This window comes from Grus americana, chromosome 3 (genome assembly GCF_028858705.1).
Source record: "Grus americana isolate bGruAme1 chromosome 3, bGruAme1.mat, whole genome shotgun sequence".
NCBI lineage: Eukaryota > Metazoa > Chordata > Aves > Gruiformes > Gruidae > Grus > Grus americana.
In genome coordinates, this window is record NC_072854.1 from 91,821,804 (window position 1) to 91,837,124 (window position 15,321).

Sequence of the window (15,321 nt, forward strand, 5' to 3'; positions counted from 1 at the left end):
CAGAAACTGTTCCCAAGCACAAGGGGCAGCACATGGGACAGCCTGTGTTACAGGATTAGGCAGGAGCTCTGTTGTACCTCAGGAAAGTCAGCTGTGAAAGCAGCTTTAAAGGTTGCCGAAGGGTAATGAGGTAAGAGATGAACAGGAGAACCGGGTCACAACAAGGACAGGCGCTGTCCTGGGTGGATCTGAGCGGGCAGGGTGCTTGGTGGTGGTCAAAGCCTGAGGAAAAGCTGGTAGAGCTGTTTGGGTACAAGCCCAAAGCAGGAACAAGCCCTTGCATCTCATGTCTGAGAGCATGCTGCTGCCTGCAGCTCGGTGCAGAGCTGGCTGGTGACCGCAGTGGGGACTCCCTGCTTTTCCGGCCTGTGGGCAATGACACAGCTGCCTTCTGGCTGAGGATAAGATGGAGCGGCTGCTGCAGTGCCCTGGAGCAGGGCACTCCAAAGCCTCCTCTGTGCTGGGGATTCAGAACAAGCTGCCTGTGGCGGGGATGGGGACAGGGCAGCTCCTGTGGGTCCTGGCCACGGCCATGTTGTTCCTTTGTGGGTGGGGCAGCAGGACCATGCTACAGCTGGTTTTGAATGTCCTGGTTGCCCTTCCCTCAGGCAAAGGACACAGCTCCTGACCTGTATGCAGCCTGCTCCCTGCTTAGAAAGTTTTCCCCCTGGGACGAGGTGGGTGGGTTAGAGAGCAGGCGCTCTGGAAAGGCCCAGAGGGAGCAGCTGCATGCCAGCTCCTGCAGTGAGGTGGTATGGACACAGCCTCCCTGACTGTAACCTGTTCCTGCTTTGGGCTTGTACCCAAACAGCTCCACCAGCTTTTCCTCAGGCTTTGACCACCACCAAGCACCCTGCCTGCTCAGATCCACCCAGGACAGTGCCTGTCCTTGTTGTGACCCCATTCTCCCATTCGTGTCTTACTTCATTACCCTTCGGTGGCCTTTAAAGCTGCTTTCACAGCTGACTTTCCTGAGGTACAATAGAGCTCCTGCCTAATCCTGTGAGGGGAGGAGAAGGAACCCCACAGTTGGTGACACCGTTTGGGATCACCACGTTCAGCCCTGGCACTAGAAGGATGGCAGTGCAGAGCTTCTTCCTGGAGCTGGGGCAGGTGGGGTTGGGGTGGGCCACGCCGAACAGGACTGGGCTGAGCTGGTCATGGCAGGCCAAGCCAAGCCATGCTGGGCTAAGCCACACCAGGCCAAGCTGTGCCAGGCCAAACTGGGCCTTGCCAGGCAAAGCCATGTTGTGCTGTTAATGGGTTGCACAGTGCAAGGCCGAGCCCAGCTGTGGCCATGCCTGCTGGCAATGGCACCACCTGGCATAGCCGCACCATGAGTCACGGAAGGCATGCACAGGCAGACCCGCTGCAGGAAGCCCCAGGGCAGTGGGACCTGCTCGGGGTGGGCCCTGGCAGCACCTACCACCGAGGGGCAGCTGGTGGGGTGGGTGCCAGCTATGACTGCCAGGGTTTGCAGGAGTGAGGTGGCATGGGCACAGCCTCCCCAGGTATGAAGCAAGAAGAAGGGACCCCATGGTGGGTGACACCCGTTGGGACCACCGTGCTCAGCCCTGGCACCAGAAGGTCAACAAGCCCTGGGACAAGGCGCAGCACAGAACTTCACCCAGCTAAGCCGGGCTGCCAGCAGTGTGGGGCAGTGCCATGTCATCCCAAACCCTTTCCCAGGGGAAAATCACTTCCTCTTCTCCTTCCAGTGCCCGTTTCCGTGTGCAGCGAACCTTTTGCTCGGAGGAAAGGTGGAAGAAACGCGCCCGGCCTGGCGCTACGCCTCCATCCCCGGGAGCTGGGAGAGGGTGACAGCAGCCAGGACCGCACCTTCAGCCCCGGTAAATCCCTTCCCGTTAGCTGTAAGCGGTCGCTGCGCCTTTAATTCCCTCTCCCACCGCCCTCCCGGCTTTACTCGCACATCCTGCCTGCCTAAACCCCACCTTCCGCGGAGCTGTGCCGAGCCGGGCAGGGCTGGGCTGGGCTGAAGCGGGCAGGGCGGTGGCGGCAGCAGCTTCCGTAAGTCCACCCCCCCCCCCTCCACTCCCGTCCTCACCTTTATCCGCCCCCCAGCATGGGGTTAGCACCGGGGGGGGGGGGCTGCCGCCGGGCGGCGGCGCCCCCCCCCCCCCCAGCTGCTTTCCCTGGGCTCTGAGCTGCTTCACAATTGCCTATCCCCTCCATCTCTTTTTCTGTCCGCGGGGATTTTTGCATTAGATAACGCAGCCGTAGAGACCCGGAGGCTTCCTAATCAGGGCGGCGAGTAAACTGGGTACCGCAGCGACCCGGGATTGCGGTGCCGACCCAAAGCTAACGACGCATCTCGTCGAGTGGGTGCGGGAACATAAAGGGGACCTTGTGGGAAATGAGGAATTTTGTTATCCGGAGGGCTGGGAAGGGCCTGAGAGCTGTTTGTGCAGTGTGGGACCCTATGGGGGCTGTGGCTTCTTGCCCTGAGGTGGGTATGCGGCAGGATGCAGTGTCTGGGCTCGGCCTGGCTGGCTTTAAGGAAGGGAGCTCCCCCTTCCTTCGATCTCCGAGAGCAGCTGACGAAACAGAGTTCTGCAGAGATTTTTGGCAGGACTTCAGCAATGATGCTGTCCAGGGGTTTTTCAGTATGTGCGAAGGTGCACTGAGGTATCAGGAACTCTGCAAGGACCAGCGTGTCTTGCTGCTCCCACCTGGGAGGGATCAGAGGTGCCTCCAATACTGGAAGGCATCATATCGTGGTTGGATATTGCCTGGTGTGGAAAACTGCCCTGGGGGCTTGGCTTGTCTCTGCATGCCCTTTCCTCCCCCGTGGAGAACCTGCAGTGTCCATCAGCATCAGGGATGTCAGCAACTGACCCCATTGCTTGAGGCCCCACGTGGTTCCTGTCCCATCCTGGGGTCTGAAAGGTTTTTTTCTCTCTGCGCTTGCGTGACCTCCATCTGCCACTGAGCACCACCTTCCCGAGTATTTTGAGCCACAGAGCTAAGAATAACTCACATAGTGCCCATGTCTGGGCTGCACACAGCTCCCGATGTCCACGGCCATGTCCAGTGCCGGTAGGCAGGGCGGGAGAGGGTGCATGGAGCCTGGCAGGGGCTGCGGGCAGGGGGAGTTCCCTGGCCCTCGGCAGGCTGCAGTGTGAGTACCGGGGAGGTGGCGAGGTGGGAGCTGGACGCTGTATGGGTGGCTGCATTTGGGATTCCTCCTCCCACAGCCCCCCTGGGCTCTGGGCAGTGGCTGGGACCAGAGGAGCCATCCTGACAGCTCTGCAGACAACAAATGGTCTTGCTGCTGGGGGAGGCTGCCAGGGTGCTGGCTGCGGAGCAGGAGTCAGAGGGAGGAGATGATGGAAAAGGGCTGAGCTCCATAGATTTGGGGCCATTGTAGAGGAGAGAAGGGCTGGCACTGCCTTGGAGCAGGAGACTGGGTTTAGAGCATCCCAGGACAGGCGGAGTGATGGGGAGGAGTAGATTTTCCTCCTGAAAAGCTTCTGGTTAGGGCAGCCCCTCGGGTTAGCAGCCAGGTTTATGTCCTATGTGCATGCCAAGAGCTTGCACCCTTTTTGCTGTTGCCTGCCTTCCCTTAGCTACCACAGCACTTCAGGACAAGGAGAGCTGCCTTTCCAGAGCCAGGCTGCACCTTGCTCCCCTGGGACGGGGTGCTGGGGAGGCAGCAGGCCAGCACAGGCATCCTAACCTGCTGCTCTGAGTGGGCTCCCGACTCCTGCGGGGTTATTTACCAGAGGACTGTTCTGCTGCCTCGTGCAGAGAAACCTCCGGAGTATTCAGCACCAGCCCTGCTGAGCAGGAGGCTGAGGTGCCTGAGGAGTGGGGGCATGGTAAGCCACAAACGCTGGTGGGCCCATGGTGGTGGCACTTGGCCCACAGTCCTGCTGCAAGTGACTCTGCTTGCATGGGGGCGTTGGACCAGATGGCCCCTGGAAGCCCTTTCCAGCCTGGGCGGTGCAATGGGCGCCCTGCCACAGGTGCCCGAGCGGGGCCGAGGGCAGCTGGGTGCAGGGAGGGGCGTTGGGGCTTGCCCCACCGCAGTGGGTGCAGTGGGGCCGGGCTGCGGGGCCAGGCATGCCCGGCAGTTGTGTCATGCTGGTATGAAGCGCCTGGCCGTGAGCTGCTGGTTAAACCGCCCGGGAGGAAGACCTGTGGCAAGGCCTTCACCAGGGTGAGGGACCGGTGCGGTGGGGGGGGGCTCTGAGGGGTCTGCCCTGCCCCGGTATCCTGGTGCCGGGCTGTCCTGCTGCACCCCACATCCCTTCCCCGGTGCCTCCCAGCGGGCTCCACCGCTGGCAGGGTTTGAGTCACTGTGTGTGTGTGCCGGGCAGGGCCATCCCGCCTCTTCCTTCCCTCGTCCTCCCCCGGCCCCGTAGATAGAGCTGTCTCTGCGCCTCGCTGGGCTCCTCCCTTCCCGGCCCTATTGACTCAGTGCTCAGGCAGCCGGGCGGCGGGAGAGGGAGAGGAGCCCATGGCTGGGAGAAGCTGCAGGGCGGCCGCTGACGCTCTCCCAGCTGCGACGAGTAAGGAAGAGCTGGGACGAGTGAAGGTCCGGGAAAGCTGTGCGGGGAGGAGAGGCTGGCGGGGCGGAAAGCGCCCAAACTTCCTCCGGACTCAGCCTGTCTGCACAGCAGGGACGGGACAGGACGGGAGAGACGTGGCCTGGCTGCCGACGGGCTGCCTCCTCCCAGCCGGCCCTCAAAGCCTCTCTGCTCTGTCAGTGTCCCCTAAAGACAGCTGGGCTGTGATGGCCGGGCTGAGGCCGTGGCTCAGAACAGGGCTGCTGCTGGGGATGGGATTTGGGGAGGCCCTCCTGGTGCCTGGGCCCACCCCAGGGATGCTCTGGGTGCTGGCTCTGCTCACTGCCCCGGGGCACTGCTGACAGAGAAGGTCCCCGCTCTGGGAGTGCTGGGGAATTGGGGATCTGGCCTCTGAGCCTGGCACTGTGTGAAATGGCTGACGTCCCTGGGGGGGGGGGTGTGCACCAGTGCTGGGCCCTGCCTCAGCCGGGCCATGCCTCTTTCATTGCAGGGAACGGAGCTGAAGGTAGCGCTGCCGGTGCCCAGCCATGATGCCCTTTGGTGGGATGGCTGCCCGTCTGCAGAGGGACCGCCTGAGAGCCGAGGGGGTTGGCCAACACAACAATGCCATCAAGTACCTCAACCAGGACTATGAGGCCCTCAAACAGGAGTGCATTGAGAGCGGCACCCTCTTTAGGGACCCCCAGTTCCCAGCTGGCCCCTCTGCCCTTGGATTCAAGGAGCTGGGGCCACACTCCAGCAAGACACGGGGGGTGGAGTGGAAGCGTCCGTCGGTAAGTGCTGGGCTTGCTTCTCCTCGAGCTGGACTGACGTCCCTGCCCTACGATGTCTGCACTGACATGTTTTGCCAATGTGCAGCCTGGCCCTGGCCTGCTCCTCCCAGTGCTCAAAGTTCCTTGAGTGCTTCATAGCCGCCTTTCCCAAGGGCCTCGAGCAATGCCCCATGAGTGTCTGCTCAGAAAAGCATCATGTCTAGCAGGGCCTGCTTCCTCTAGGCAGCAGACCGTGGGCTTTAAATTGAGTGAGCTACATCATTGCTTCTAGGTGTCATGGCATGGATGTGTCACCCTCAGTGACTGGGGCTTTTGAGGGTGTATATCCCCTGGTGCCACGAGTGCAAGGGGAACGCTATTAGTCTATCTAGCTGTGTCCTCCCATGGCTACAGCAGAAGATCTTGCCTTGCTTTACTGTGATGGCCTTGGGGTTGCAGTCACGCAGGTTTCCCTGGCAGAGGGCAGGTGGGGTGCATTCTCGGGGACCGTATACTCTTCCTCCCAATACAGAGCTGCAGTGGGTGCCAGCCCTGCAGAAGCCTGGGCCCTGCCGAGATCCAGCACTGGCATCTGATTCTCTCCTCCTGCAGGAATTAGTGGATGACCCTCAGTTTATCGTTGGTGGTGCAACCCGGACAGACATCTGCCAGGGGGCTCTGGGTGAGTGCTGGAGCTCTGTCCCTGGACCTTGGTCCAGAGAGCAGTGGCTGGGGAGGGCTGGCGTGGCTGGAAAAGAGGTGTTTGTGTATGGTTGAGGGTGGAACAGTTTCACAGCACCTTTCCCCAGGTCTGTGCAGCACACTTTCATGCTAGCCTGTGCACAACCATCTCTGTACCAAAGGCTCCCTTCCCATTTAGTGTGGTGGAAACTGGAAGGCAGGGGACACTGTATGCCTTCTGGTGGCCCTAGGTTAAGGCTCCACGAAAATGGGTTGATGTGTGCATAGCTTGACCATGCTAAGATCAGGGGAGATGTCAGGTGGAGCCATGCCTGACACACGCTGACAACAATGCCAGAAGCTGCTCCAAGGAGCTCCCTGCTTTGGTAATGGTGAGGGATGGCAGCTGGATGACAATAACAGACTGAGGTGAGGATGAGCTGGTCATGACAAGGTGCTTGTGAAGCAACATGGTGTTGCAGAAGGGAACTGAGAGGAGAACTACGGAGTACAAGAGGTGATTTGTCATTTCTCTAGGGGTATCTCCCAAGGTACAGGCACTGAGACAAGGAGAGCAGTGTTAATGGGCTGGCAGGGCTGGCAACTGGGATTTCGTGGTCATCGGAACCAGCGCTGGGTACCACCAAGAGTGTTGTCCTGATCTGGATCATGGTGGGCACTTGATTGGGAGTACTGTGTACCTTCGCGCACATAGCATGCTGGTTTCAGGGCTGACCACATTTAATGCATCCAGTAATTAGAACAAACTTGAGGTGGTAACTGGAGCACGGAACAGCCCAGAGCACTGCGGTGGTGTCCAATTGGTCATTAAAAAGTCTGAAATGCCATTTTGTCAAACCACAGCTCTGTACAGGTTATCCAGGCTCAAGGCTAAGGTGTGGCAGGCTTCAAAGGCAAAAAACAAAGGGGAACGAAGGCAAAGAATTCAAAGCGCAGTGTTGGCCTGGAGCAGCACTTTGTGGTTAAGAGCACTTGGAAGGAAAAGTGCCGTGGTGTTGCTCGCAATTTGAGAAGCTGGGGCAGCACCAATAAACCTCTATCTTGATAAAATGTTTCTTTAAATGCAAAGTGTAATTCCGCTGCAGAACTCACTGTCTGAGATGTGGAGGGCAGTCATATGAGGGTCTAGATAAACTGCTGCAGGACGGGGCTGTTGGTGCTGACTGTATGTGGTGGGCTGAACACAGGCTCCACGTCAGGGAGGATCGTTCTCTGTTGCCTTGAACTAATATTTCTCTCCGAGGCAGGCTGAACGAGCCTCGCTCCCTGACCTCTGTTTGTCTGCTGGACTCTCTCTGGTTTCTCCGTGTGCTTTTTGAGCTGGGGAGCGCCAAACATTTGCAAGGGGAGCACACCGTGGGCTCCTACACGTCCACTGCCAACCCCCCAGCTAGGAAGGAGGTGGGTGTTCACACCGGCTTCTTCTCCTTCCCCAGGTGACTGCTGGCTGCTGGCTGCCATTGGCTCCCTCACTCTCAACGAGGAGCTCTTGCACCGTGTGGTGCCCCATGGGCAGAGCTTCCAGGAGGACTATGCCGGCATCTTCCACTTCCAGGTGGGCTGGGAGCTCTTGGCCTTCCACAGCTGGGGGTGAGAGGGAGGGCAGTGTGTTGAGGGCATTCCTCTGGGGTAGGGATGAGCAAGTTGCGTGATGCTCAGAGCTCACCCCATTCTCTTCTGATCCCCCAGATCTGGCAGTTTGGTGAATGGGTGGACGTGGTGGTGGACGACCAGCTGCCCACCAAGGATGGGGAGCTCCTGTTCGTGCACTCTGCAGAGTGCACCGAGTTCTGGAGTGCTCTGCTGGAGAAGGCCTATGCCAAGTGGGTACCCCCGTGGCGGGCAAGTGGGCAGGTGGGGGGCAGGGCACCTCACTGTGCAGGGGTCTCTTCTATCGCTGTCCCTGCTTGTGCTGGGTGCCAGAGGAGCAGCAGGGTGCTACGTTCTTGTCACCTCACGCGCCCCTCTTGCTGGCTGGTGCTCAGGCTGAACGGCTGCTACGAGGCGCTCTCAGGGGGCAGCACCACCGAGGGCTTTGAGGACTTCACTGGCGGTGTGGCAGAGATGTATGACCTCAAGCGGCCACCACGCAACATGGGCCACATCATCCGCAAGGCGCTGGAGAGGGGGTCCCTGCTGGGCTGCTCCATTGACGTAAGTGATGCAGTGGGATGAGCCAGGGGCTCTGCCCCAGTGATGGCCAAAGCAAAGCCTCACAGCCCAAGATTGTGTCAGCAGTCCCCTCGCTGGGACATGGGCTGGGAGGTTACTTCTTTCCCCTCTTAGCAGAGCACTCTTTCCAGAGCCAGCATGACAGCCCCAGGGCACAGCAAGTGGGGCTGCAGCCCAGCTGCTGGGAATAGGCTCCTTGGGATGGAGCAGGAATTTCCATCTCAACCGTGGGCTGTTGAACAAGGGTCTGCCTATAGCTCTGGCCATGTCTTACATCAGCATCTGAGATTTACCTAGAGTGGGATTTTCCATCTGTTCCCTCTCATGAAATCCTTTGCTTGCTTTCTGAAGTTTGGGTGTTTCCCTGATGGATCTTCAGGGTCTTCTGGCTGGGAAACTGTCTTTACATTGTCCTCAGCCTTTGAGCAGAGGGTGCTGGTACCTGCTGCTTCTCTTGGCTGGAGCAGTGCAAAGCAAGGGGAATTCTCCGTGCAGTAGAGGGAAGGGGTAGGGATAGGACTACATGAATTTAATCATATTCACTTGAGCCTTTCGCATTCTCCTCAGATCACAAGTGCCTTTGATATGGAAGCAGTGACCTTCAAGAAGCTAGTGAAGGGCCACGCTTATTCTGTCACAGCCTTCAGAGACGTGAGTTGGCTATGTGAGACTTATTAGCAATAAAATAGCCTGCCCAGTGACATGGGCTCATCCTCCTCTGTCTGGTGGCTGGCAGGTGAACTACCGGGGTCAGCAGGAACAGCTCATCCGCATCAGGAACCCCTGGGGTCAGGTGGAGTGGACCGGAGCCTGGAGCGATGGGTGAGTTGGACAGATGGGACTTCAGTCCCACTGCTGGCAGGCCAGCGAGCACTGCACACGCAGCAAAATGCACAGCACTGCCAAGGGGAAGTTCGCAGCGTGCAGTGCATTGGTGAGGGGGGCAGGTGAGGGCCAGATCCTAAGTGATCTTGATTCACCTTGAGTAGTCCTCATCTAATTGTCTCTCTCCTGCTACTCCAGCTCCTCCGAGTGGAACAACATTGACCCTGGCGACAGGGAAGAGCTGCAGCTAAAGATGGAAGATGGAGAGTTCTGGTGAGTGCCAGAGCAAAGTGCTGCTCTTCTTCAGCAGCCAACCTGGGAAAAGCAGAGGAGCTGGGGAGGAAGAGATCCCGCAGTCCTGCTTCACCTGAAACACATGACCTGCCTTCATGAGCTGGGTTTCCAGCACTGGAGAGCCTGCTAGTGTTTTCTCATCTGATCTAGTTAATAATTTTCCTTCCTTCAAGGAAATTCAGCCCAACTAAATGCAAACGAAACATGTAGGAAGGGTAAACATCCCTTATTCCCCAAACTCAGCAGCAGGCTTTTAATGAGCTATAACTGCTCAGGGTAAAAGATCTTGCTGTCACTTAGTTCTCCAAACACGTTGGCTGGGTCTGGAGCTGCTTGCGCTCTCCTCCCACCCGGCCCCAGCAGTGCCCTGTCCTCAGCCTCCGCCTGCCTCCTGCAGGATGTCTTTCCGGGACTTCATGAGGGAGTTCTCCAGGTTGGAGATCTGCAACCTGACCCCCGATGCCCTCACCAAGGACGAGCTCAGCAGGTGGCACACGCAGGTGTTCGAGGGCACATGGCGCCGGGGGAGCACTGCCGGGGGCTGCAGGAATCACCCAGGTACCTCTCCCTCCTGTATCTCCACTCTTGACAGTGCGATTGAGCCGGGTGTCTCATCCACATGTCTTCTTCCTCCCAGCCACGTTCTGGATCAATCCCCAGTTTAAGATCAAGCTGCTGGAAGAGGATGATGACCCTGGGGACGATGAGGTGGCTTGCAGCTTCCTGGTGGCTCTGATGCAGAAGCACCGGCGGCGGGAGCGGCGGGTGGGGGGCGACATGCACACCATCGGCTTTGCTGTCTACGAGGTAACCTCTGCCTGCCCCAATGCTGCTTCCTTGGGATCAGCTCAACCCCGCCAGTCCTGCCTGGACCTGGCACGCCAGTTCTCAAGGAAACCTTTCCCACCTGCTTTGGCCGGTCTGTGGGTTAATATTCCCTGTCCCATGCTCCTCGCACTGTAAGGGATGGGGGAAGGAACTGGGATTCTGATTTTTTTTTTTTTCCTATTTGTCTTCTCTCCACAGGTTCCTGAGGAGGTATGTCCTGAGCTGCCGGAGCCTACCCCCTCTTGGAGGGGAGCACAAGAGTGGGCAGGACTGGGTTAATGCCCATGCATGCATGTGCACCCAGTGGTGTGGGAGCTCCCCCTGTGCTGGTAGTGGCTAGGGTGCTAATGGGTGCTGGGCACCTCCATGCAGGAGGAATGGCTTCTGCTGGGATGGGCAGGGCAGGGTAGGGTTGTCCTGCACAACAGGGCTGGCTTTGGTTCTGCTGCTTCCTGTGGGTCCCCCCTCCTCTGGTGCGGGGCTGTGGTCCACGAGCATGTTCAATCCCCCAGGCCCAGGGCAGCCAGAACGTGCACTTGAAGAAGGACTTCTTCCTGCGAAACCAGTCGCGGGCACGGTCTGAGACCTTCATCAACCTGCGGGAGGTGAGCAACCAGATCCGGCTGCCCCCTGGCGAGTACATCGTTGTGCCCTCCACCTTCGAGCCGCACAAGGAGGCCGACTTCGTCCTGCGGGTCTTCACCGAGAAGCAGTCGGACACGGCGTGAGTCCCTGCCTGGCCAGGGGACACCCTGTGTCTGTGAGCGGTGGGACATATCCCCACCGCAGGCAGCCTGCTGGCTGGGGACCCTGCTCATCGCTTTGGTTTCCTCTTTTCTGTCCCCAGGGAGCTGGACGAGGAGATCTCAGCAGATTTGGCAGATGAGGTAGGAGCTGTCACTTTGGTTTGGCTGGTGCTGAGGCTCTGGGGCATGGGAGGGGGAGCTACAGGCAGGAGGTGGCCACCTGGGTTTGGGATGTCACTGTGGCTGGAGATGGGCTGGCAGGGTTGAGGTGATGGGGATGTGAGGAGTAACAAAGATGAGAAGAACAAAGAAGAGCTTCCCTTCCAATTTGGGTTTGCTGAGCCTGGGAGGCAGGGGTTGACCATTAACCTCTTCTTTCTGGCCTGTGTCACCCTAGGAGGAAATAACTGAGGATGACATAGAGGATGGCTTCAAGAACATGTTCCAGCAGCTAGCAGGGGAGGTGGGTATGGCTGTGCTGAGCTCTGGGGGGCCCTGGCCCGGGGAGGGTACGAGTTGGGACCCCTAGCCATGAGAGCTCCAGCCCACCCCATGATTGCTCAGTCGAATCCTGCGGACAAGTCCATCTCTGCCACGGCTCAGCCCAGCTGCCCCGAGGGGTGCTGTGACGGGAGCAGATTTGGGGAAGGGGCATCCAGCTGTGGCCCAAACTCTTCTGGGCATGCAGGAAATGCTATGGCACCCTGATGTTTTGTGACTAAGGCAGAGACGTTTAGGCAGGAGGGGGGGAATGGCCACAAGTGGGGTGGAGAGCAGGCAAGGGGTGCTGCTAACTCTGCTCCTGCTGCAGGACATGGAAATCAGCGTCTTCGAGCTCCGGACTATTCTTAACAGAGTCATCGCTAGACGTAAGCACTGCCCTTCCTGCCCCTTGCCCAGGCCTGCTCAGCAGGTTGCATTTTGATGCACATGCTCAACCTCCTCCTTCCTCCTCAGACAAAGATCTGAAGACGGATGGGTTCAGCCTGGACTCCTGCCGCAACATGGTCAACCTGATGGATGTATCCTCTTGGTGCTGTGGGCAGGGTCCAGTTTTCCTGCTGGCAACAAGACTTCTCCATAGGAGCTGGGATTGGCTGTCTGGCCATGCTGGGGTTGTTCAACCAGGGGAAGAGAGGGAGGGAGGGAGTCCTTGTGGCTTTAGAGCCATCTGCCCTACAACCCTGGGCTTTAGCAGCAGTTTTTTTGGAAAGGGCCATCAGTTCCCCTGCTTGCTTTGGGCCCTGGCTCCACCACCAGAAGCCCAGCCTAGCCCCACTTGTGCCTTCAACCTTCCCCTTCAGGAAGAAGCACCCTGTGCTTCCCTTCTCTGCAGGTTCCCCAGCCTAACGTGCTGTGATGCCACCCAGCCTTTGAGGTGCTCCTGGAGGGAATCGGGGGCTGTTGGGCTTCTTTTCCCCCAAACCATCCTGTCCAGCAGTTGAGGGTGAGAGGTGTAAAGCAACAGGAGCCATGGCCTGTGTTCCTGCTTGCACAAGGACATGCAGCTGAGGGGTCAGGCAAGGGTAGAGGAGCACCTCCAAGCCCTTCTCCAGCCTGGCCCTGCGGCATCCCCTTTTGCTGCAGGCCAGCCCAGTTTTGCTCCAAGGACACTACAGCGATGCGCTCCTTACAGCAGTGGCGCAACCACTCCTGGGGAGCGGCATGGCAGCTAGTTTAAGTGTTGCACTTTCCCCACTGGGTTGCAGGTTCTGATCTTGCTGATGCTGCAGGACAGAAAGGGGAAGTTGGGGGGGAAATTGGACACGCCAAATGTTGCCAGGCTTTTCTCACCTCGGGTGGGATCTCATGGTTTTGCCTTTACGCCACCCCCTTTGCTGGCTGCTTTCTTCTTGACCCTCTGTTCCCCAGAAAGATGGCAGTGCCCGCCTCGGACTGGTGGAGTTCCAGATCCTGTGGAACAAGATCCGGAGCTGGCTGGTGAGGAGGAGCGGGGGGCATGGTGCACTGCACAGCTGTAGCATGCCTCCTGGGGCAGCAGGGTGAGGGGACAGCCAGGCCAGAGGCCACAGCAGAGCCTGCCCTTCACATCCTCTGTGATGTTTTTGCAGACGATCTTCCGCCAGCACGACCTGGATAAGTCGGGCACCATGAGCTCCTATGAGATGCGCATGGCTCTGGAGTCAGCTGGTAGGTCTGGAGAAGGATGGGGCTGGGGAGGGACCTCCTGTCGGAGCTCTGTCCCAAGTAGCTGGAGAAGAGTGAGACCAGCCTATATTGCATCCTTGGAGCCAGTCTGTCATGGTAGTGAAATGTGGCCCATGTCTGCGCTGGGCTCTCTCCATCCCAGCTGTGCCAAGTGCTGGAGCCTTGGAGTTAGGGACACATGCAAGGTGGTGGCAGCCTCTGTCCTCCTCTGACCTGCAGGGTCCCATCCTGGCAAAGCAGAGGCCTGGGGTGGATCAGTGAGCTAACTAGTCATATGGCTCCAGGAAGAGCATCCCCTCTTCCTGCTGAGGCTGGACACAGTGCCTTTCCTTGGGTGTGTTGGTGGCCCCTCCAGGTGGGGGCATGGACTTTCATAGTTACACCCTCCTTTCCTGCCTCCCTGGGGTGCTGACTGCTCTCTGCTTTGCAGGTTTCAAGCTGAACAACAAGCTGCATCAGGTGGTGGTGGCTCGCTATGCAGATGCTGACATGGGTGTGGACTTCGACAACTTTGTCTGCTGCCTCGTGAAGCTGGAGGCCATGTTCAGTGAGTGGTGGCTCTGGGGCAAGGAGGGCAGGGGCAGAGGGACGCGTTGCTCACCTTGCTCTTGTGCCCCTGCAGGGTTCTTCCGCAGCATGGACGCTGAAGGCACTGGCACTGCTGTCATGAACCTCTCTGAGGTGAGAGCTCAGCCCAGTGGGAGGTGGGGTGGGAGACAGGGGGAAAAGGCATTAGGGTGAATGAGGCACCCAGGGTGGGTGGTAGGCAGCCTTCCAGCCCCTTGGGTAGGGAAAGAACCCATGAAAGATAAAGATGAGAAAATGAGATTGCTGCAGGCTCCATGTTTCTTGGAGGGCTGTCAAAGTTGACACATGAGGGCATGTAAAAAATGCACCAGCCCCTACTCATCCCTTCTCCCTCTCCTTCCCAGTGGCTGCTGCTGACGATGTGCGGTTAGGAGCCACGACAGATCCGCTGTGGCTGGGACACCCCAGCGGGCCAGGCCCCCTCCAAGTGCCTCCCCTTGGATCTGTGGACACAGGATACTCTTCCCCCTTTGCTCCATCCCATGCTGAGCCACCAGCCCTGCCTCCCAGCAAGCCCCGTGCCACCCTCTCCGGTGGACCAGGGGTCAAGGCAGGCGGGGGATGCCCTTCTCCTCTTCTGGGCTAGGCTTCTTTCCACTCCCCCCCTCCTCTCTCCCCACCCCAGAACAGGAGGAGAGCAAGCAGCATGGGGCGCATGGGGTGCCTGTGCATCCCTGCACCAAGCTTGGCGGGAGTGAAGGAGCAGGCTGGGGGCCCACTGTGAAACAGGGAGAGGCGGGAGCAGCAGGGGGAAGAAAGGGGGGACTTGTATCACTTGCTCTAGTGCTGTCCCATCCCCGCTGGCATGCGTTGCCTATCTCTGTGCACACTTGGGAGCGTCAGCAGTAACTGCCTCACTCAGGCAAAGGCAGTGGGTTCCCAGGGAGCCAGAGTGGCCTTCTGGGAGGAGGAAGGGCCATACTCCTCTTCTTCAAGCCCTTGCACTGCACTTATCACCACTAAGTATGACCAAAGCATGGAGCCCACTGGCTCTTACTGCGTGGCCTTCAACACATCCCTCCCACCTCCATGCCCCTGCCTTTGCCCCACCACTGGTCGAGCCCTGCAACTTAAGCACTGAATGTTTGGGGGCTCCCCCACCATGTGAACACATGCCACCCTGTAGTGCAGCAGAAACTCCTCTCTTCCGAATGGGCACAGCAATGCCACCACTGTCACAGTGGCCTGACCTCCCCTTCCATCCCTGGGAGCTCCTGGGGCATCTGCTGCCCGTGCTTAGGGCCCACAGCAGGGCTGGAGGGGGGGCAGCAACCAAGAGGTGATGCTTTCCCCCAAAGAGGAGGGGATGGTGGCTTGAGGGGCTCTTCTCCTGCACACAGTTGGTTTTGTTTGTTTTTTTTTTTCCCTTTCCCTCACCCTCCCACACTGTTACACTCTCCTCTTCCCTTGGGCCCCTTTGCCCAGTGCAGATGGACTCCCATGCCAACATATTTGCACTTCTCTGTGCTCCTCCACTCCCCTCACCTTCTGGGGTAATGGGGTGGCTCCAGCTTAGCGGTGGGCGACAGCCCATCCTTTGCCCTGTAGAGGCAGGTAGGCAGGCAGTTAGCTTCCCCCAGATCCCGTCATCGCTGGAGGACGCACCTGCAGCAATAACCACTGCTGCCCGCCCGGTAGCTCCGCTTCCTCACCCCGCTCGCTGCGCACACCGGGAATAAACTGAGATCTGTTGGA

At 58.8% G+C, this 15,321-nt stretch overlaps 1 protein-coding gene across 7 annotated transcripts; it reads left to right on the forward strand.

The window, feature by feature from the left end:
- Window positions 1–1,831: 1,831 nt before the first annotated feature.
- CAPN11 (calpain 11) lies at window positions 1,832–15,321 on the forward strand. 7 transcript variants are annotated; one of them, XM_054820581.1, is made up of 22 exons: window positions 1,832–1,850; window positions 5,041–5,323; window positions 5,915–5,984; window positions 7,441–7,559; window positions 7,694–7,827; window positions 7,990–8,158; window positions 8,744–8,827; window positions 8,913–8,998; window positions 9,200–9,274; window positions 9,693–9,853; window positions 9,933–10,102; window positions 10,322–10,333; window positions 10,636–10,847; window positions 10,971–11,010; window positions 11,267–11,332; window positions 11,681–11,738; window positions 11,827–11,891; window positions 12,742–12,810; window positions 12,942–13,020; window positions 13,469–13,585; window positions 13,661–13,719; window positions 13,971–15,321. In XM_054820581.1, the coding sequence occupies exons 2-22, from the start codon at window positions 5,078–5,080 to the stop codon at window positions 13,995–13,997; spliced, it is 2,118 nt and encodes a 705-aa protein (XP_054676556.1). In that variant the 5' UTR covers window positions 1,832–1,850; window positions 5,041–5,077; the 3' UTR covers window positions 13,998–15,321. The 7 variants fall into 7 exon arrangements, with proteins under 7 accessions (XP_054676556.1, XP_054676552.1, XP_054676557.1 ...); XM_054820577.1 differs by lacking the exon at window positions 1,832–1,850 and adding an exon at window positions 1,933–2,028; XM_054820578.1 differs by lacking the exon at window positions 1,832–1,850 and adding an exon at window positions 2,337–2,467.

Bases quoted from the DNA above. Each gene is read 5' to 3' on its own strand.
- CAPN11 (XM_054820581.1), top strand. From the start codon at position 5,078: ATGATGCCCTTTGGTGGGATGGCTGCCCGTCTGCAGAGGGACCGCCTG. The intron at 8,159-8,743 runs GTAAGTGATGCA...CATTCTCCTCAG, and splicing joins TGCTGGGCTGCTCCATTGAC to ATCACAAGTGCCTTTGATAT. The intron at 13,021-13,468 runs GTAGGTCTGGAG...TCTGCTTTGCAG, and splicing joins CATGGCTCTGGAGTCAGCTG to GTTTCAAGCTGAACAACAAG.